At 43.5% G+C, this 22,564-nt stretch overlaps 1 protein-coding gene across 1 annotated transcript in view; it reads left to right on the top strand.

The window, feature by feature from the left end:
* Nucleotides 1-17,487, top strand: part of ZNF609 (zinc finger protein 609) — a 258,675-nt gene extending 241,188 nt beyond the window's left edge. Inside the window, exons 3-8 of the mRNA XM_007957841.1 lie at nucleotides 9,391-9,478; nucleotides 11,183-13,520; nucleotides 14,394-14,760; nucleotides 16,137-16,312; nucleotides 16,538-16,754; nucleotides 17,414-17,487. Coding sequence (XP_007956032.1) covers nucleotides 9,391-9,478; nucleotides 11,183-13,520; nucleotides 14,394-14,760; nucleotides 16,137-16,312; nucleotides 16,538-16,754; nucleotides 17,414-17,487 — 3,260 coding nt within the window. The remainder of the gene's footprint in view (nucleotides 1-9,390; nucleotides 9,479-11,182; nucleotides 13,521-14,393; nucleotides 14,761-16,136; nucleotides 16,313-16,537; nucleotides 16,755-17,413) is intronic.
* The last annotated feature ends 5,077 nt before the right edge of the window (nucleotides 17,488-22,564 follow it).

Below are 22,564 nucleotides of genomic sequence, written 5' to 3'. Positions count from 1 at the left end.
CTGTGAGAGCAGACAAACTAGATGGTGCCTGGCTGCCACTGTCAACCACTTGGAGGGGGATCTATGTAGGAGATCCTGGATAGAGTGGGAGAACAATGTGGAACAAAACTCAAAATCATTTTAAAAAAAAAAAAAAAGCATAAAAGGGACCAGGTTTTCTGGTCTGATAGAGCCTGGTGGTACTCCTGAAACTATAGCCCCTAGCTGCCCTTCAGGTCTGGAATTGAACCCACTCCTGTGTCAAAAGACAGGAATATGGGCTGAACATTTATGTTAGGTGGATACACTCTTTAGAGAGCTCAATTATGGGAGAATAGAAGGGCTGTGTATGCACAGGGAGACAGCTCAGAGGGCAGGAGTGCATGGGAGGGAAGGACACAGAGAAGAGGTAACTATGGGGAGGAAGGGGGAGGGGAGCTGTTGCATTGTGGAAGATTGCAGTCAATGACATGAGACAAAGTATATGTGAGCTGCTGTATGGAAAATGAATTTGCTATGTAAACTTTCACCAAAGCACAATAAAAATTAAGGAAAACACAGACAAAACCCTAGAACAATTTCAGAAGATGATACAAGAACAAAATGACAAAAATAAATGAAAAATTAGAAATGATACCAAATCTACAGATAGAAATCCAGAAAATTAATGCTGAAATTTCAGAAATAGATAACACTTTGAGCAGTCAAAATAGAATTGAATCAATGGAAGACAGAATTAGTGATATTGAAGACAAAACCTCAATACTTCTTTGGTAAGGGACTAATAAAAAAAAAAAAAAAAAGACCAAAGCAAAGGAAGAAAGCCTAAGATTCATGTGGAATCAAGAGGAATAAGCTATGTATAATTGGAACTCCAGAACAGGAAGAGACAGATAAAACCACAGAGAAAATTGTCAAAGATTTGTTGGAAGAGAATTTTCCTGATATGATGAAAGATGAGAATATATCCATTCAGGAAGTCCTGCAAACCTCAGATAGGATAGACACCAGGATCTCCTGTTACATGACAAAGACATAACATCATCAAACTAACCAAAACCAGACAAAGAAAGAATCCTGAAAGCAACACAGGAAAAATGAAGTTACCTACAGTGGACAACCAATAAGACTAAGCTCGGATTTCTCAGCAGAAACCATGCAGGTCAGAAGGCAATGGGATGGTATATGTGAAACCCTGAAAGAAAAAAAATTTCCAACCAAGAATTATATACCCAGCAAATTTGTCCTTCAAATATGATGGTAAAATTAGGAAATTTCCAGATAAGCAGAAATTAAGGAGATTCATTAAAACTAGACCAACTTTACAAGAGATGCTAAAGGGAGTCCTTTGGACAGAGAAACAACAGCTGACCATTAATACACATGATGACATAACCCAGAAACCAACCCAATTATGGAAGAATTCAGAGTAAAATTAGCTTACAATATTGTAAACAGGAAACCAGAGACATCAGTTGGTAAATAGGGACAATAAAATAACAAAAAGAGAGAAAATATACTATAGTTACAGAACTTCTAATTGGTGAGGAAGTCAAGACAATTGCAAGATAGAATGGACTGTTCTAAATTTGGGAAGAAAATTATAAATCACAGGGTAACCTCAAAGAAAAATAATAAACCTTCACATCACAATTTAAAAAAAAAAAAAGGACAAGCACAAGTGCTTAGCAAATACTAAAATAATAGCAATGAAGGAAGTGATAGCACCATTTGTAAACAAAATGAGCTCAGCACAGAAAATTGTATGGAACAAAGAAATCATCAACACCATGGAAAAACACATAACAAAATGACAGCAACAAATTCATACTTGTCAGTAATTACACTGAATATCAATAGATTAAATGAACCATTCAAGAGACAAAGAGTTACAGACTGGGTAAGAAAATATAACGCATCAATATGTTGTCTATAAGAGACATACCTTAGAGACAAAGACAAAAATAGACTAAAAATCAAAGGTTGGAAAAAGATATATCAAGCACATGGCAATCAAAAAAGAGCAGGAGTAGCAATATTAATTTCTGATAAAACTGACTTTAAGACAAAAACCACCATAAGAGACAAAGAAGGACACTATGTAATGACAAAAGGGTCGATTGAACAAGAGGACATAACCATAATATCTATATACCCAGTGAAAGAGCCCCAAAATACATAAATCGAACTTTAGCAGAATTGAAAAGGCAAACAGATGGCTCCACAGTCATAGTGGGAGACTTTAAAACACCACTTTCAATGAAAGATAGAACAACTGGAAAGAAACTGTACAAAGACACAGAAGACCTAAATGATAGCAGTCCACCACCTTGACCTTATGGACATTTACAGAGCACTTCACCCAACAACAATACAATATACATTCTTTTCCCTGGAACATTCTTCAGGATAGACCATGTTAGGCCACAGAGCAAGCCTTAATAAATTTAAAAACATTGAAATAGTACAAAGTATCTTCTCAGATCGCAAAGCTATAAAATTAGAAATCAGCAATAGGAAGATCAATGGAAAAAGAACAAACACATGGACACTGAATAACACCGTCGTTAAAAACAACTGGGTAATGGAAGAAATAAAAAATGAAATTAAAAAATTCCTTGACTTATGTGAGAGCAAAAAACACAACATACCGGAATCTTTGGAACACAGCAAAAGCAGTGATCAGAGGCCAATTTATAGCAATATACACATCAAAAAAAGAAGAGCGAGCCAAAATCAACACCTTAACCCATCTCCAACAATTAGAAAAAGCAGCAAAAAAAAAAGGCTACCATTGCCAGAAGAAAAGAAATAATAAAGATTCGAACAGAAGTAAATGAAACAGAAAATAGGAAAGCAATAGAAAAAAATCAACAAGACTAGAAGTTAGTTTTTTGAAAAGATTAATAAAATTGACAAACCATTGACAAATTAACAAAGAAAAAGGAGGGAGAGAATACAAATAACATGAATAAGAAACAAATTGGGCAATGTCACAATAGAACCAACTGAAATAAAAAGGATAATATCAGGGTACTATGAAGAACTGTACTCCAACAAATTTGAAAATCTAGAAAAAATGGACAGATTTCTAGAAAGATACTACTTACCTAAACTAACACAGACTGAGGTGGGAAATGTGAACAGATTCATAACAAAAGAAGAAATTGAACAGGGCATTAAAAAAAATTACCAACAAACAAAAGTCCTAGCCCAGACAACTTCAATGAAATATTCTACCAAACGTTCAGAGAAGAACTGACACCAATCCTACTCAAACTGTTCCACAATACAGAAAATGGTGGAATCCTCCCAAATTCATTTTATGAAGCAAGCATAAGAATACCAAAACCAGGCAAAGACATCACTAAAAAAAGAAAACTATAGACCAGTATCCCTCATGAATACAAACACAAACAATCTTCAACAAAATCCTAGCCAATTAAAAAAAACACACTGCTGTGGAGTCAGATCTGACTCATAGCAACCCCTCCTTGGATTTCCGAGGCAGTATCACTACAGAAGTAGATTGCTTAACCTTCCTTCCAAGGAGTGGCTAGTGGGTTTGAACCTCCAGCCTTCTGGTTAGCAGTCAAATGCCTTCGGCACTAAGCCAATAGACTCCAACAATATATCAGGAGAATAATACATCATGACTGAGAGGGGTTCATACCAGGTTCAACACTAGAAAAATAGTCAGTGTGATCTATTACACACGTAAAAATAAAAAGAAACACATGATCATATCAATCCATGCAGAAAAGACATTTGATAAAATCCAACACACATTCCTGATTTAAAAAAACTCTCAGAAAAATGGGAATAGAAGGGAAATTCCTCAACATAATAAAGATCTTACATATATAAAACAAACCCAACATTAATCTCAATGGAGAGAGATTGAAACCATTCCCCTTACAAATGGGAAACAAACAAAGATATCCTTTCTCACCACTTCTATTCAGCATTGTATCAGAAGTTCTAGCTTGGGCAATAAGGCAAGAAAGGAAAATCAAATGCATCCAAATTGGTAAGGACAAAGTAAAACTATCCCTGTTTGCTGATGATACGATCCTATGCCTAGAAAACCCAAGAGATTCAGCAAAAAAAAACTACTGGAACAAATTGAAAGATTTAGCATAGTGGCAGGATTCAGCATACAAAAAAAGATCAGCATACGAAAATCAGTTGGATTCCTCTACACTAGCAAAGAGATTACTGAAAAAGAAATAAGGAACAGTACCATTTACAATAGCTACCATCAAAATAAAAAACTTGGAAATCTTACCAGTGACACAAAAGATCTGTACAGAGAAAACTACAAAACAGTGCTTCAAACAACCATGAGAGATCTACATAAATGGAAAAACATACCATGCTTGTGGATGGGAAGATTGAGTTTTGTGAAAATGTCAGTACTACTCATAGCAATCTATACATTCAGTACAATCCCAATCCAGATCCCATCAACATTCTTTAAGGATATGGAAAAAACAATCACTTATTTTATATGGAAAGGAAATAGACCTTGGATAAGCAGAGCACAATCAAAGGAGAAGAACAAAGTAGGAGGTCTCACACTCCCAGATCTCAAAACCTATGGTACAGCCACAGTAGTCGAAACAGCCTGCTACTGACACACAGAGTAGTGGAATAGAATTGAGAACCCAGAAATAGATCCATCAACCTATGGTCAGCTGATGTTTTACCAAGAGCTGAAATCCATTAAATGGGGAAGAGATGGTCTCTTTCACAAATGGTGCTGGCAAAACTGGATCTCCATTTGCAGAAAAATGAAACAAGATCCATACCTGACACCACACACAAAAACTAACTCCAGGTGGATCAAAGACTTAAATGTGAAACCTGAAGCTATAAAGTACTTTAAGAAAAAAGTAGGGCAAATTTAGAGGCCCTAATATATGGCATAAATAGACTGTTGAGCATAACCCAAAATCCACAAACAGCAGAAAATAAACTAGATGAATGGGATCTTCTAAAAATTAAATTTTTATGTGCTTCAAAAGACTTCTCCAAAAGAGTAAAAAGAGAACCTACAGATTGGGAAAAAGTATTCAGCAATGACATACCTGACAAGGGACTTACCTCTAAAATTTATAGGAAACTCCAACACCTCAACAACAAAAAGACAAATAATTTAATTAAAAAATGGACAGAAAACATAAACAGATATTTCACCAAAGAGTGTATTCAGGTGGCCAACAAACATATGAAGAAATGCTCACGATCATTAGCCATTGGAAAGATGCAAATCAAACCAATGAGATACCATCTGGCTCCAGCACTAATAGCAAAGTTTAACAAGGCAGAAAATAACAAATGCTGGCAAGGATGTGGAGCAATTTGGACTCTCATACACTGCTGGTAGGACTGTAAAATGATACAACCACTGTGGAAACCAGTGTGGTGATTCCTTAAAAAGTTGGAATTGGAAATAGTGTTTGATCCAGCAATCCCATTACTAGGTATATATCCAGAAGAAATGAGAGCCAGGACAAGAACAGACATATACACATCCATGTTCATCGCAGCACTATTTACAATAGCAAAAAGATGGTAACAACCTACATGCCCATCAGCAGAAGAATGGATAACCAAACTATGGTACACAATTGAATATTATGCAGCACTAAAGAATAATGTAGGATCTGCAAAACACCACATAATGTGCATGAACTTGGAGAACATTATGCTCACATAATCACAGAAGGACAAATATTGTATTAGTTCACTATTGTAGAAAGTCAAGAAAAGGTATATGTAGAAGGAAACTTTCTTTGTTGGTTACCAGGGAGGGGAGAGGAGGGAACACTGCTAGACATACATGATTGTTCAGCCTGTCTACTTATCTATCAATCTGTAGGCCAATGCTCAAGGTAGATCAAGACAGGTAGAGACAAGTATTGACTTGGGTGAAGACAAGGGCAATGTACCAAAAGTGAGTGATCGACACAGTGGCATTGAGGAAGAGAAAGACAGAGAGAGGTACATGGGAGGTACAGACAACAAAGATGAACCCTTTTGTATGTACAGTACTGCATTGTCAGTGATGGCAATCATTGGTCTATGGGTGGATAGATAGGTGGACAGGCTGAATGATGGTTTGTCTAGACATGGGATAGTGTACCCATGACCATGTATAGGGTCGGCAGACGATGTTTCTACATGTGTATTTGTAAGTGCTGTAAGAATGTCTGGGTGCATAGTAGAGCTGACAAGGGAAAAGGTTTTGGAGGCTTCTTGGTCACAGACGAAGTGAATAGGTGGACCTGCGGACCATGGTCACAGGGGACATCAAGCTCAATTGGCATAACATACTACACAAAACATTGTTCCACATCCTACTGTGGTGAGTAGCAACTAGGATCTTAAAAGCTTGCAAGCAGCCATCTAGATGCAACGATGAGTCTCTCCTCATTCAGAGCAAAGAAGAATGAAGAAAACCAAAGATTCATGGAAACAATTAGCCCTAGTGACTAATTGTGATCTGCAGTTTATACAACTAGGAGACAAGAAGAACTAGGTGGTGCCCAACTACCACTGTCAACCATTCAGAGGGGGATCTGTGTAGGAGATACTGAATAGAGAGGGAGAACAATGTGGAACAAAACTCAAAATCATTTGGAAAAAAATAAAGGGGACCAGGTTTGCTAGTCTGAGAGAGCCTGGTGGAACCACTGAGACTATGGCCCCTAGCTGCCCTTCAGGTCTGGAATTGAACCCACACCTGTGGCTTCCAGACAAACAAAAGACAGGCATATGAGTTGAACATTTACCTGAGGTAGATACACTCCTTGGAAAGAACAATCATGGGAGAAAGAAGGGCTGCTTATGCACAGGGAGACAGCTCAGGCAGCAGGAGTGCATGGAGGGATGGACACAGGGAAGAGGTAACTATTAGGAAGAAATGGAAGGGGAGGTGCTGCATTGGGGTAAATTGTAGTTAATGTCATGAGATAAAGTATATGTGAACTGCTGTATGGAAAGTGAACTTACTCTGTAAACTTTCACCCAAATCACAATTTTTAAAAAAAAAAATTGTTCTGCATCCTAGTTTGGTGACTAGCAGCCGGGATCTTCAAAGCTTGCAAGTGGTCATCTAGATGCAACAATGGGTCTGTCCTCATCCAGAGCAAAGAAGAATGAAGAAAACCACAGATACATGGAAACAATTAGTCTAAGGGACTGGTAGACTGTGTGATCCTCAGCCTATATGACCATGAGACCAGAAGAACTAGATGGTGCCTGGCTACCACTGTCAACCCCTGGAAGGGGGATCAGTGCAGGAGATCCTGGGTACAGTGGAAGAACAATGTGGAGCAAAACTCAAAATCATTAATAAAAAAAAAAAAAAAAATAGGTTCGCTCGTCCAATAGAGCCTGGTGAGACCCCTGAGACTATGGCCCCTAGTTACCCTTCAGATCTAGAACCGAACGTACTCCTGTGGCTTCTATCCAAACAGTAGCCAAACAATAGGCATATGGGGTGTGCATTTACATCAGGTAGATACACTGCTTGTAGTGATAGTAGGAGAACAGAAGGTCAGTGTTTGCACAAGGATATAGCTCAGGGGCGGGAGGGGATGGGATGAAGGATACTGGGAAGAGCTAACTATGGGGAGTAAGTGGGAAGAGAGCTATTCCATTGTGAGGAATGGCAGTCAATGTCATTGGAGAACAATGTGGAACAATACTGAAAATCGTTTAAAAAAAAAAAAAGTTTATGGTCCAATAGAGCCTGGTGAGACCCCTGAGACTGGCCCCTAGTAACCCTCAAGTCTAGAACTGAACTCATTCCTGTGGCTTCCAGTCAAACAATAGGCATATGGGTTGAACACTTACATCAGGTAGATACACTCCTTGTAGCGTAGGAGAACAGAAGGGCAGTGTTTGCACAGAGAGATACCTTGGGGCGGGAGTTCCAGGGATGGAAAGATGGAGGGAAGAGGTAGTAACTATGGAGAGTAAATGGGAAGAGAGCTGTTACATTGTGGGGAATGGCAGTCAATGTCATGAAATAAAATGTGTATGAACTGCTATATGGAAAGTGAATTTGCTCTGTAAACTTTCACCCAAATCTCAATTTTAAAATCAAAGAACTATCTGTGTGGTATCAGATTGACAACAACTCAAAAGATGAGATAGGAAACTCAGGGAGCAGTGAGTTCATGTGCACGATCGAGGGGCAGCTCAGGAAAAGTTGTGTAGCTTGAGGAATATAATCATATTACTGAATTATCCATGTAGGAAGTATTAATTTGGTGTATATTATGTACATTCTCATCAACAATTACAAAAATAAATTATTTTTAAAAACCCTGAAAATGTTTTTTTTCTTCTGAAAAACTAAAAGAGATAAAACAATTGTACAAAGTTATTTATTGCCGTATTTGTCATAGCAAGACATTGAAGCAATCTGTACATCCATCAACAGGGAACTGATTAAATTATGGTGCAGTCCTTCAGATGCTGCCATTGAAAAGAATGAAGTAGCTTTGTTGTCCTGATACAGGGTGATCCAAAATACATGGTTAGGTGAAAAAAGCAATGTGCTTTCTTGAAGTAGAATGTGTAAACATATTTGCTAATATACATGGATATACCCTTCTAGGGTACTGGAGGGCTGGAAAATAGTAACAGAGGAGAGATACTTCATTTAATATTGGGGTGGCTGTTTTGGTGCCTTTTGAATTTTGAGTATTACTATATTAGGAAATATAGTAATATATTAATAAATTCAAAAGAATTTTTAAATAAAAGGAACGTGTCAGGAACATTCATTGTGACATGGTGTACAGAAATGTACAAAAAAAAAAAAAAACCCTAAATGTTCATCATCAGCAGAATGTGTGAATTGTGGCCAAATCATACAGAGATTAGTCAACATGGCTAAATCTCAAATTTGTAGTATTAAGTGAGAAAGGTAAGTTGCAAGATTATACCCTCAGCAGGATCTCATTCACAGAAAGTTTGAAAATATAGTAATGCTTTTCAACTATGATGTTTTATTCTTTTAAAAAAGAAATCTGATACTAGTATGGCACGGAGTCTTTTTAAATCTGTTGAACTGAGTGTGAATGTGTAAGTTTTTGTAAGGTTTTACTTTTTCAGTTTGTTTGAAATATCACATAATGCTTTCTTTTTGTGTTAAAAAAAAAAAATGTGCCTTGACCAAACTGTAGTCTTTGCAGCTTTTGCCTACCCTTAGAAGCCCCAGTAACAATGTAGGCATTTCTCATGGAACTCTTCTGACCCAGTCCTGATTGTCCCACTGGGGCCCAGAACACCCTTTAAACCCTTCTCCAGAACCAGAGAGGGGCTCACATGCAAAATGTTTTCATTGTCCAACAACAGCATTTCTGTTGTTTATACCTGCATCTTGTATTCCAGGAATGTTGGTGGTGAATGTAACATGGAGAAACAAGACATATGTAGGTACACTTCTTGACTGCACACGGCATGATTGGGCACCCCCAAGGTAAGTACTCTACAAATTTTGAGTGTAAATTAGTCTGATCCCCCCCCCCCCAATCGTGAACCCTTAATACCTTTGTCCTGCTAGAGTTGTGCACTTAACTTTTAAAGTACATTATGGTACAGAGACAAGGGAAGGCACTGTATCCATCTGGCATTCAAGAAGTATAAATGAATTAGTTATTGAAATGTTGGGTGTGTGGAGAGGGGTTGGTAGAATGGATAGGAAACCATATTTAAGCCTTTGCCTGGAATTACTGAATCCTGGCTTTTACCTGTAGTCTCTTGAGACCAAAACCACAAAGTCTAACTATGGGTGAGCATTCGTTGTTGATGGCTTTTGTTGGTAAGTATCTCTCAGAAATTTAAACTCAAAAACATTTTCCATTTTAAAGTCTACTAGACCATATGGGTTTCACAAGAATCTTTTCAATGCAATTTGACCTTAAGATTGGTATTTCAGGGAATGGTTCCTTATAGCTTGTTCCTAATGTTACTATCCAGTTTGCCAGGGCTTGGGGCTTTAGAAAAATTATCTTAAACCTTCACCTGCCCAGTATTTCCTTGGAACAAAGATGGGCAGGAATAGTCCCAAGGAAAAATATTCTAAAGCTCTTGACTCCATACCACTTTTGTTTCCTCAGGTGTAATTATGCTCTGCCTAGGGGTATGTGGTTTTTTTCTGCCTCCTAGCTTTCAGAGGTGTAAGGCCAGACTTCTTAAGACTTATTGTCTAACTCTAGTCAGACTATCACAGAAATTGCCCTAACGAGAATCATGTGAACTGAGATCAGCTTGTAAAGTTCTTTATATTCTCCCTTTTGCATTTCTGGGAAACCTATTGGAAAGACTTATTTTTGCTTTGGATATATTAGATTCCAGAGAAACAGGAGCTGAGAGGGTAAGTGATACCAAGGAAAAAGTAAGGGACTTCACAATAGAACTGTTCTGGGGACCCAAAGGAGATATTTGACAAAAATATGCCCTTTTTTCTGCCATAACTATGGCTCCCATTGTCTTAGAAGCAATATTCTCCAGCTGCCTCCCGGGACAAGATCGTCTTCAAATCTATAAAGGAATCAACCACAGCTGAGGATTTCATTCTAGGCAGTGTTTTGAGCTCCAAAAAAAGCTAATATTAGGACCAGTGAGAAATGACTTCTAGGTACAGGTCTCCAAACAAAGAACTCATGTACTACTGGCTTTATCTGATGTTCAGGGGCCTCTAGTGTGGCTAGGTGCTTTGATCTACTTGTCTGTGACATTTATAATGAGGTGTATAGGAAAAAAGCAATGGGCTGAAAGAAGAACTAGATTCTAGGCCATGCTTGCCATTAATCAATTCTGTGACCTTGGGCAAGTCACTCAGCCTGCCTAGCCTTGGTTTGCTAGATATCTGAAGTCTTTCCTAAAACCATGACTATAGTTGTATACAGGAAATGCAGACATAACTGTTCTTTGCCTTATACAACAAGCTCTACTTGGCTTTAAAGCTAAATGTAGGAGAATAATTTATAAGTAGCATGCAGGTAACATTCTAAGAGCTCACAATTTAATGCAGTTCCTATGCATTCAGAAGTTTCTCTAACAGTCATATTCACTGAAAGTGGTAGTTACCATATGAACAGTTCTAAAGGCTGCAGTTAAACTAGTTTGAAGATGTTTTTTTACCCCTAATAATATCCTGTTGTGTTTGTCTTTTGCCAAGGTTCTGTGATTCCCCCACGAGTGACTTAGAAATGCGTAATGGTCGGGGTAGAGGCAAACGAATGCGTCCCAACAGTAACACACCTGTCAATGAGACAGCAACAGCCTCCGACAGCAAAGGGACCAGTAGCAGCAGCAAAACTCGTGCAGGAGCCAATAGTAAGGGCCGTCGGGGCAGCCAGAATTCTTCAGAGCATCGCCCACCTGCCAGTAGCACCTCTGAGGATGTCAAGGCCAGCCCTTCCTCAGCTAATAAGCGGAAAAATAAACCCCTTTCAGACATGGAGCTAAATTCTAGCTCAGAGGACTCCAAAGGGAGCAAGCGTGTCCGTACAAATTCCATGGGCTCAGCTTCTGGCCCTCTCCCTGGGACCAAGGTGGAACCTACTGTTCTGGACAGAAATTGTCCCTCCCCGGTCCTGATTGACTGTCCCCACCCAAACTGCAACAAGAAGTACAAGCACATTAATGGACTTAAGTACCACCAAGCTCATGCCCACACAGATGATGACAGCAAGCCAGAAGCAGATGGAGACAGCGAGTACGGAGAGGAGCCTACCCTCCATGCAGAACTTGGGAGTTGCAATGGTGCATCTGTCTCACAGAAAGGTTCCTTGTCCCCTGCCCGCTCAGCTACCCCCAAAGTTCGGCTCGTAGAGCCCCATAGCCCTTCTCCTTCAAGCAAATTCAGCACAAAAGGTCTCTGTAAGAAAAAGTTGAGTGGGGAGGGGGACACAGACCTCGGGGCCTTATCGAATGATGGCTCTGATGATGGACCCTCAGTAATGGATGAAACAAGCAATGATGCCTTTGATTCTTTAGAAAGGAAGTGTTTGGAAAAAGAAAAATGTAAAAAACCCTCTAGTTTGAAACCTGAAAAGATTGCTTCCAAGAGCTTAAAGTCAGCCCGGCCCATTGCCCCTGCCATCCCTCCACAGCAGATCTACACCTTCCAGACAGCTACCTTCACAGCAGCAAGCCCAGGCTCCTCCTCAGGCTTGACCACCACAGTGGTCCAAGCCATGCCCAACAGCCCTCAACTCAAACCCATTCAGCCCAAGCCCACTGTGATGGGAGAACCTTTCACAGTCAACCCTGCCTTGACTCCAGCCAAGGACAAGAAAAAGAAAGACAAAAAAAAGAAGGAATCTTCAAAGGAACTTGAAAGTCCTCTGACCCCTGGAAAGGTTTGCCGAGCAGAAGAAGGCAAAAGCCCATTCAGGGAATCATCAGGAGAGGGGATGAAAATGGAGGGTCTCCTAAATGGCTCATCAGACCCCCACCAGAGCCGACTGGCTAGCATCAAGGCTGAAGCTGACAAGATCTACAGCTTCACTGACAATGCTCCCAGCCCTTCAATTGGAGGCAGTAGCCGCCTTGATAGCACTACCCCTACCCAGCCCATGACTCCCTTACATGTAGTGACCCAGAATGGAGCTGAAGCCAGCTCAGTCAAAACCAACAGCCCTGCATACTCTGACATCTCTGATGCAGGGGAGGATGGAGAGGGCAAGGTGGACAGTGTCAAATCAAAGGAGCCTGAACAGTTGGTTAAGGAAGGGGCTAAGAAAACTCTTTTCCCCCCTCAGCCACAGAGCAAAGACTCACCATATTACCAAGGCTTTGAGAGTTACTACTCTCCAAGTTATACCCAGTCCAGCCCAGGAGCTCTGAACCCCAGCAGCCAGGCAGGAGTGGAGAGCCAGTCCCTGAAGACAAAAAAGGATGAGGAGCCTGAGAGCATAGAAGGGAAAGTGAAGAACGATGTGTGTGAGGAGAAGAAACCCGAGCTGAGCAGTTCCAGTCAGCAGCCCTCTGTCATCCAGCAGCGTCCCAACATGTACATGCAGTCTCTGTACTACAACCAGTATGCCTATGTCCCCCCCTATGGCTACAGCGACCAGAGTTACCACACCCATCTCCTGAGCACAAACACAGCTTACCGGCAGCAATACGAGGAACAGCAGAAGCGGCAGAGCTTGGAGCAGCAGCGGGGCCTGGACAAGAAGGCAGAGATGACCCTGAAGGAGAGGGAGACAGCACTTAAGGAAGAGTGGAAGCAAAAGCCATCAGTCCCACCAACTCTCACCAAGGCCCCCAGCCTGACAGACTTGGTGAAGTCAGGACCCGGCAAGGCCAAGGAGCCAGGGGCCGACCCTGCCAAATCAGTCATCATTCCCAAATTAGATGACTCCTCAAAACTCCCCAGCCAGGCTCCAGAAGGACTTAAAGTGAAACTGAGTGAAGCCAGCCACCTAGGCAAGGAGGCCTCTGAAGCCAAGACCAGTGCTGAGTGTGGCCGGCAGGCAGAGGTGGATCCAATACTCTGGTACCGACAGGTAACTATCATCCTGGTAGAAATATGTTTGAGAGTCTTTTCTCTCCTTACAAATTAGGGCTGTCCTTATGCAGGGGTTCAACAGAATTGAGATTTGCAGTAGATACCTGCTGGTTTAGGGATTATTTACCTTTGTAAATAATTATAATGTGTTTTAAATACATTTTTATATCAGTAAAAGATGTTTTCCTGTTTGACAAAAAGGCCTAGAGAAGTTAGCTTTTGTCTAAGGTAACTCGAGACTTCACTGGCAGAGCAAGGATTAGAACCCAGGTATCTTGACTCCTAGAGTCCAGTGTTTCATTCCTATGGAACGAGTTCATGGTGATCTCCCCATCGTAGAATAGGCCGAAAGTAGTATACGATTCAGATTGAAATACTTTAAAAAGGATTGAACAGGTAGAGTTAGAACTGAGAACCTGGAGTCTCACATCTTGCTCTGTTGATGAGACAGAGTGTCTTCCTTTCCCTCCTGGTGCCACAGTTACACTTCTCTCCTCTGACTTGTCATTTATTACTCTGTACCCCTGGGTTTGCTTTGAAGAATAGAAACAACCTATCCTTGGAAAGGGGACATCTCTTCTGCTCAAGGAGTTGGGTCCACAGAATGTTTGTTGTTGCCAAGAAAACATACACTGATGGATTTCTTTTCTGTCCTCCTACCTTGTTTCCTTTGTGGGAGGGGCGGGTAGGAGATGGAAGCCTTTTAGGCAAGAGAGACCAGGATTGGAGCATAAAGGAAGGTCCACAGGGGCCAACATCGTACTCTGCCCCCAAGCATCCAGTAATTTTCTGTCATTTCTATTGGGACCTTGGGCTTGAAATCTCTCCTTTACGTGTACAAAACTCACCCCTCATTCTGTGATTGTTGTAGGAGGCAGAGCCCCGGATGTGGACATATGTTTATCCTGCCAAGTACTCAGACATCAAGTCAGAAGATGAGCGGTGGAAAGAGGAGCGGGACCGCAAGTTGAAGGAGGAAAGGAGTCGGAGTAAGGACTCAGTTCCCAAGGAGGATGGGAAGGAAAGCACAAGTAGTGACTGCAAGCTGCCCCCGTCTGAAGATTCCCGCCTTGGGAGCAAGGATCCCCGACCAAGTGTCCATGTGCCTGTGTCCTCTCCCCTCACCCAGCACCAGTCCTACATCCCCTACATGCACGGCTACTCCTACAGCCAGTCCTATGACCCCAACCACCCCAGCTACCGGGGCATGCCTGCTGTGATGATGCAGAACTACCCAGGTACAGCACCTCCGGGCAGCTGCTGGTCATTAACCGGGAAGGGAAAGGAAGCACCATCACAAAACCAGAGTTTTCTTGCTCAACCCTAAGGCTTATTGAGGCTGTTAGATGACAGCCCCTTTTTGAGAGTGCTGTTTTTTGTGAAGGACCACACTAAAACCCAAGCTCCTTGAATGACCCCCAGTGACAGTGTGGGACTAACTCTTCCTCCCTTGCTCCAGCGAGAGGGTTGCCTATACCAATTTTCACTGATAACTGTAGGTAAAACTGCCTGTCCACCACTGCTGTCTTCCCTCAGCTGGTATTTTTAAGCATTTACCCTACATTCTGCAATCTGCTGGGCACTGTGAGGAGTACAAAAGAGGTAAAACAAAACTAGTTTCCTCCTCTCAAGTTTATAGACTAATTGTAGCAGGGGAGACACATGCAACAACTAAAATTCAAACCAGAACAATGCCATGTATTCAATTGTAAGATCATGTTCAGCTGGTAGGAAGAGCAATTTGAAATCGGATTGGGAGAAATTCCATCTAGAAAAGGACCAGCTTAGGGAGGCTAAGCTCTTTATACTGCTGAGGATGAGTTACAGGGGGGGAGGGAGTATACCGAACAGAGGTTTAAGTGTTAACTTGGTAGAAGAAAATGCTCTTAGTTCTACTCACTGATGTCTGTTGTCTAAAGAGCCATGTAGGATGCTTCAGGGCTAGAAGGGTACTTCTTTAACTCACTCCTCAGAGCTCCCAACTCCCTACAGGAGAGCAGTGTAAATAGGACAAGTAAGTTTTTCAAAGAGAGATATGCAGTTGTCTCACCCTGTGCTAATCATTTCTCCCATGTCACCCCCCGTTCATCTATATAAAAAGAATACTTCCATTTATTGAGTAGTATGTATTAGGTGATTTATATATATTATCTTTTATTCTCCCCGTCAACCTATGAAATAAATATTGGTGTCTTCATTTTGCTGATGCAGACACTGAAGCTCAAAAAGGTTGTAAATTTGTTCAAAGCTACCTGTCCAGTAAGTCTCAGGAGTAGGATTTGAGCGCGGGGCCATCTGACTCCAAACCCTGTGATCTTCCCACTGCATCATATCACCTCTCCAAGATGAGTCTCTGAGTCTGGTTCCAAGAACTATAGTGGATCTGGGGAAATTGGTTGGAGGAAACTTGAGAGCCACGTCCTTTGCTAGTTCACATATAGAGCTCTATACCCCTAGGGAAGAAAGAACAAGCCAATAGTCTCAGCTGAGGACATTGTAGCAGAAAATTGCTCAGCCTGTGCCTAGGAAAACTGATGCTCACCTAACCATGCTCACTAAAGCAGTTTCTTCCACATCTCCTATATCCTTCACTGCTTTGTATCTCCTTTCCCAGGTTCCTATCTGCCTTCCAGCTACTCTTTTTCCCCATATGGCAGCAAGGTCTCAGGGGGTGAAGATGCCGACAAGGCACGAGCCAGCCCCAGTGTCAGCTGTAAGTCTAGCTCGGAGTCCAAAGCCCTAGACATCTTGCAGCAGCATGCCAGTCACTACAAGAGCAAGTCTCCCACGGTAAGAGATGTGCAGTGATACTGGCTGTTATTCTAAGACCAGTGAGGCCAGATCCAGGGTGTGGGGAAAGGTGGGCAAGTTTGAGTCCTCACCAGAGTGCAGCTTGGCTAGGCATCTCCTGGGTCTTAAGTGTTTTGCATGTTTATAGAGTCATAATGTGGGACCATCTCATTCATGTGTGTGTGCCTCTCACTATAGTGCTTTTGTGTCTGCTTTCCTTTCCAGATAAGTGATAAAACGTCTCAGGAGAGAGATCGGGGAGGCTGTGGGGTGGTTGGGGGTGGTGGCAGCTGTAGCAGCGTCGGGGGAGCAGGTGGGGGTGAAAGGAGTGTAGACCGGCCCCGCACCTCCCCTTCCCAGCGCCTGATGTCCACACATCACCACCACCACCACTTGGGGTACTCGTTGCTCCCAGCACAGTACAACTTACCCTATGCAGCCGGTAAGCCTCTTCTGTCTGTCTCCATCCCAGTAGCAGAGGACCCCAGAAAAGAGCACCCCCCCCTTTTCTCTTTTTGAGCTTCTAGTCTGTCAGGAAGGTCCCAAGGTGGTACAAATGATTTGCACTCAACTGCTAACCTAAAAGGTTAGCGGTTCAAACCCCCTAGCAGTATTGTGGAAGAAAAGACCAGGCATTCTGCTTCTGTTAAAATTACAGCCAAGAAAACTCTATTGAGCCATTGTACTCTTGTCACATATGTGGTCACCATGAGTCTGAATCGACTCGATGGCAACAAACAACAGCAGTCTTCCCAGAGTCCTAGCCCCTACAGGTAGTCATTAAAACATCTGGCATTTATTTCCTCTTTGGGGGCTTGGGGATTCTAAAACTCCTCCAGAATATTGGCTTCGATATTGAGAAGAATAGGGAACAGGTGTTCCCCCAGCCAAAGGGAAACAAGCAGCTGAAAAATAGAACCTTACTATCTCTCCCCAGCTGCGATATCTGGCCAGATAAAAGATTTTTCCCTCTCATACCCCAAAACTCAAGGGAGCTAAGAATTTAAGGGGAAATTCCTCTCAACACCCACCCAACTAATAAAGGAAAAGTGCTTAAATGACAGGCTCTGGGAGCCACACTAACATGTTCTCCTCACTCAGGGCTTTCCTCTACGGCTATCGTGGCCAGCCAGCAAGGTTCAGCTCCCTCACTCTACCCGCCCCCCCGGAGGTGAGAAAGGTAAGTAACTTAGGTTAATTAGGGGTGACATGCTGAATAGGGATTGTTGCTACCTGGATCACAGAATCTCTGTAGAGACTAAATGGAGAGAGATAGCTGCGTGGGGCCAGCAAACGGTGGAACCCAGCCCAAACATTTCTATGTCTCCCATGAAACCATGTGTATCTTCAAGGACCTGTGGAACTCAGATGTCCCCTAGGCACGTGGACTGCCCTCCCCTGCAGTTTCTTTTCTTGGAGCACCACCTTGTGGTTGTTAGACCAGCAGGCTGAGTGCCTGGTTATCTGTCCATGTTTTCCTTGCAGAACACCAAGTGCCCGGATAAAGTCAGCTTCACGGGTCCGGACTGGCTCACCCAAGGAGGTGCTGGAGGGGCCGTTTAGACATCAGTTAAATGGTGTTGATCATCCTGTTTGCTGTTCCCACCATGGCCGAAGGCAGACCCTTGGCGCTCTCGCCTCCACCAGATCCCCGGACTCCCCGCCCCTCCCTCTTCCTCAGGAGCTGGAGAGCTGGTACTTAGCAAAAATATTTATTCTCTCAGCCACAGTTATGACTGTTGTGGCCTCTATGGAGATGAAGGCATGGGGAGCAACCAGGGGAATATGGCCTCAGCCCAGAGAAGTCACTGCTCTGTTCCCCAAGCCCCTGGTCAGCTGCCGGAGTAGTACCAGCCCCCCAGGGAGGGACCCCCCAAGTACTGGGTAAGGTCTGAAGACAGCACAGCAGCCATACCCCTCACCATCATTACCACCATCATCAGATCCTGCAGCTCTCCACGGCTTGGGCCCTGGGAACTGGCAGTACGTGGAGGAATTAGAATCTCAGGAAAGAAATTGGGGGCTGTTTTTTTTCTGTAATTGTGAAAATAAGGTCTTCACATACGAAGGCTTCTCCCCCCTCATGAGCACATGTTAATGCTCAGAGCCCAGTCTGGAAAGGAAGACCCAAGGCATTTGCTCCATTAGGGCCTTGAGCTGCCTGTCAGGCGGAGGGCAGGGGTCCCAACACCAGCACAGGGCTCCCCAGGGATACTGGGAGGGAGCTGGGGCTGGGCTGGAGCATGAATGGAGTCTGTGAAATAGAATCTGCATCCCCACCGAGTCCTGCTGCTGCTTTTCCCCCAACTTTTCACCCTTTTCTCTCTTCCCTCCTGACCCCTTGGTCCCCACACTGATCTCTTCTCCTCTTTTCCATGCTTGGCTCTGAAGACTTAGGCAGATAAGTAGTATTCCCCCAGCATGGGGAGCTCTGAAGTCTCTGCCAGGTCATCTTAGGGCAAGGCCCAGGGGGCAGGCCCTGGGAACACCCAGCAGTTCTTAGAGATGTCCTGTCCATTCAGCCATCTGAGTATGCTCATTTAGGGTCACAAATATATACACATGTTCTTCTGTGTACAAGTACATGACTTTATATAGCTCAGTCTGTAACCTCCATGTGTGCCAGTATAAGCTGTTTCTATGTAACACATGTGTTTCTGTTTTAGGGGCCACTGGCCATGGGAGGTTATGTTTCTTAGACCGTGGGATAATACATCCAAGCCATTACTCCTCAGAGCCACGGAGTATGCTCAGTGGAGCTGTGGTTTGAAGCAGCAGATAGTTTTCTGCTATCCTTCAAACTGCAGTCTCCCAGTCCAAGTGTGATGCTGTTATTGCTTGGAAAGTGACAGTAATTTGGTAGCTTTATTAGAGTCATTTCCTCCCCAGATGTGGGGAGCCTTTGCTCTTACTTTGTTTTGGGGTTATCATCCCTGTGTTCTCCTCTCCAACTATCTTTCCTTGACCCTCTGGATTGAGAGATAAAGACTGACAGGTACCAGTCTAGGCTAAAGAGAGGTGTTTGTGATCAGAGTTCCAAAAGTGACAAATTAATAGCAATTTAAGACAGTGAAACTCCGACTCAGTTGGACACGAGGGAGATGGGGGACAGAAAGCACAATGCCCAGCAGAGGTTGGTTTCCAAGAAGCCTGGAGCCCTAGATACAGACAAGCATGGAGACATTTGCCCAAGAGGAACCACCTCTCACCTGCAGACCTTTTCTTTAGGTTTCCTGTCCTTGTTTTTGTTCATTTGGGTCAAACTTCCCTCCCCAAGTGTCTTAGACCTCTTGGTAGCTCCAAGCAGCCTCCCTCTCACCTATCATTCCTTCTGCCTCCTGCTGCCCCACTGCTTGGAGCAGTGACTTCCCATTTATACACGGAAGTAGCTGGTGGGGGCATCTAGACCCCACCTAACCTGAGTCACCACTTCCAAGGTGACCGAATTTCAGCCTGATTATGCCCTCCCAGGCTCCACTGGGGTAGAGCCAAGGGCCCATCTCTGTTGCTGTTTGTTTATAAATATTGTTGTGTGTTTTATATCTGTGGCACTGGCCTACAGTGTGCTCTGTACATATTGTAAAGAAACTGTTTGGAGTAATTTTCTTTCCCTTTGGGCAGGCATGGCCCCACATTCCTGCCCCTTCCACTTCGTTCTTTAACAGAGAGGAGGAAGCTTCTGTATTAGCAGGGCAGCCTTGGGGTCTTGTAGAAAGAAACCACTTTTTCTTTTTCTTCCTTATAAAACATTTGGCTCTTTGATCCTTATACCCAATTATACCTTGAAGAGTAGGAGCTACTCAGAAGAGCAGGTGAGAAGGCGACGGTGGCAGTATGGCGCTGCCTTTTCCTGGTCCCTCATCCTTGCCAGGTCCAGTCTTCCCTCTCTGAAAACACAGAATGCTGATCCTTGACAAAGGCTGAGTGGAGGTTTGCTGACCACCTCCAGCCTCCCTTCTTGAGGGGGAGGAGCACAGGTGAGGTGGGGGGGAGTACATGTACATGTACACTCATGATCTGATCAGAGGGATGAGGCAAGAACCCCCACCCCAGAAGCAAGGGCTAGAAAAGTTTGCTGCTAAGAACCCAGGCCACCAGACCAAGGCTCCTTCGGAGCCACGCCTGTCCAGGCCTTCATGGATATTGCTCACTGGGGCTCCGCCAAGAGGAGAAGGGGAAGGAAGTGCCTCATCCCTAGGTGAGGTAGCTCAGGCTTAGAGGAGAGCTGTTCTTTAGGATTCACGTTGACTTTTTCCTCTTCAAGGTGTGCCAGCTCCCTTCCTTCCCTGCCTTGTACATGTATGGAGTTTCCGTCTCTTACCCCAACCCTCTCCATATATCCCAAGGTCAAGGAACCACATACAGAAGGGTAAGAGGGCACCCTATGAAGTGAAATGGTAACTCTTGGATCTCTTCTTTCCAGGCTCCAAGGTGGGGGTGGCAGGACTTGGCTTAGGGAGTTGGGGTTAAGACTGCAGAAGGGCTAGAGAATTATTGTATACAAGCTTTGAGGCCACCCATGTCACTTACTATCCCATATACCCTATTCACCATCTACTCTGATGCCCCAAAGATTTAACTGGGCAGCTAGTTGGCCCATAATGCTGGGCCTCTGTCATTTGCTTCATTACTAGGGCATCCCAGGAAGCTTTCCAATGATCCTCTGCCATGGGCCCCTCCCGGGATCGAGCCCCTCCTGCCCCAGCCCACCCGCTTGCCTTGGTGCTCAGCCCCCCATTGGGAGCAGGTTGGGGCGAGCTGGAGGCCCGGGCTGGAGGGGCAGTGTTGCTGTTCATAGCTTTTGTTCCATTGGCGTTGCTCTGTTGGATTTAATTTCAGTCTTCCTGAATCTTCCCTTCTGTAAAGTGTACATTACCAAGTTCCTTGTTTTTTTATATATATATATAAATATATATATATACAAACTGTACTCTTTTTGCCTTTGTACATTCAGGCAAGAAGAGAAAATAAATCTTTTTAAGAGACAATCACAAATCTGTGAGGGCTGCTGGTTATTTCTCCTGGAGTTTGCTGCTGAGCTGCCTCCTTTCCCCCCCCCCCTTTTCCCTTCTCCCTCGGCTTTCCTGATCTTCCTGGTCCTGCTCCATATGCATCCTCAGCTTTACCTTCCCTGGCTGATGGCAACCTGTTTGAACCCAGTGTCCAGACTACCTGCCCTGCAGCCTTTTCCTGCCCAGCACTGTTTGCTGGCTTGGTCACTCCTCTTGTAACTTAGATCCCATTCACCAAAGTGGCTTTGGACCCCTGGGTACTCTAGGACCTGCCTCCTGGAGGCCCTGGCTTTGGACACTCACCTGTGAAACTATGCAGCCAGGAGCTCTCTGCCTAAGAATTTGCACTATTTAAACTTGCCAGGGAGTTAGGATGGATGGTTTTTAGGAATAAGTGGGAAACTGTTCCCCAGAACTCCCTGCAGATTCCAGCCTCCAGAGTGCTCTGATCCCAGAGCCCAGAGACTCATTCCTGGCTGATGGACTCCTGCGACTACCCACCAGAACAAGGGCTATGGGCTTATGGGTCAAGAGCATTTCATCAGAATTTCAAAGGGTGGTAACATTCTGCAACAACCCAACCAAACCACTGTTCCGCCTCTCTCCTTTTCCTCTGCTTTCCTGTTCCTCCCTTTCCGCCCCCCCCTCTACTTTTCTTAATTGGCTTTGGAATTGAAGTATATTTTTAAATTATTTGTTGTATTTATTGAATAAAGTTTTTAATGTCCCTGTTCTTAAATTTAGACTTAGTTTGCCTTTCACATATCTCCTCTTATCCCACTTCACCTCCCAGAAAGTATTCTACCTTCTAAGTCATTTTAAAAAAAAAAAAAATTGGAGTGTAGCCTTTTGCAGCCTATTTCTCTCCTGTTAGTGATTTTCAGTAAGAAAACTTTTCCTTTTTAAAAGGGAAATCTTGTCTGAATACCTAGGTCTTTCCAATGTTGCCCTTCTAACTCTTACCTGTAGGAGTCCCTGGGTGATGCACATTGTTACAGCGCTTGGCTGCTAACTGAAAGCTCGAAGTTTGAACCCATGCAGAGGTTCCTTGGAAGAAAGATCTGGCGATCTACTGAAAAAATCAGCCATTGAAAACCCTGTGGGAACACAGTTCTACTCTGACACACAAGGGGTCGCCATACTCAAAAGTAACTTTTTAGCTTTGGCTGTATTGAACAGGAGCTACCGGCAGAGGGCAGAAGAATCTCAGGCGTGTTTCTGCTAACTTTGGAGAAAAGGA

The sequence above is a fragment of the Orycteropus afer genome, unplaced genomic scaffold, assembly GCF_000298275.1.
Source record: "Orycteropus afer afer isolate SDZICR_OR568_19922 unplaced genomic scaffold, OryAfe1.0 scaffold00015, whole genome shotgun sequence".
NCBI classification, from domain to species: domain Eukaryota; kingdom Metazoa; phylum Chordata; class Mammalia; order Tubulidentata; family Orycteropodidae; genus Orycteropus; species Orycteropus afer.
The sequence above is the reverse complement of the archived record's forward strand: the minus strand, read 5'-3'. Positions and strand labels throughout refer to the sequence as shown.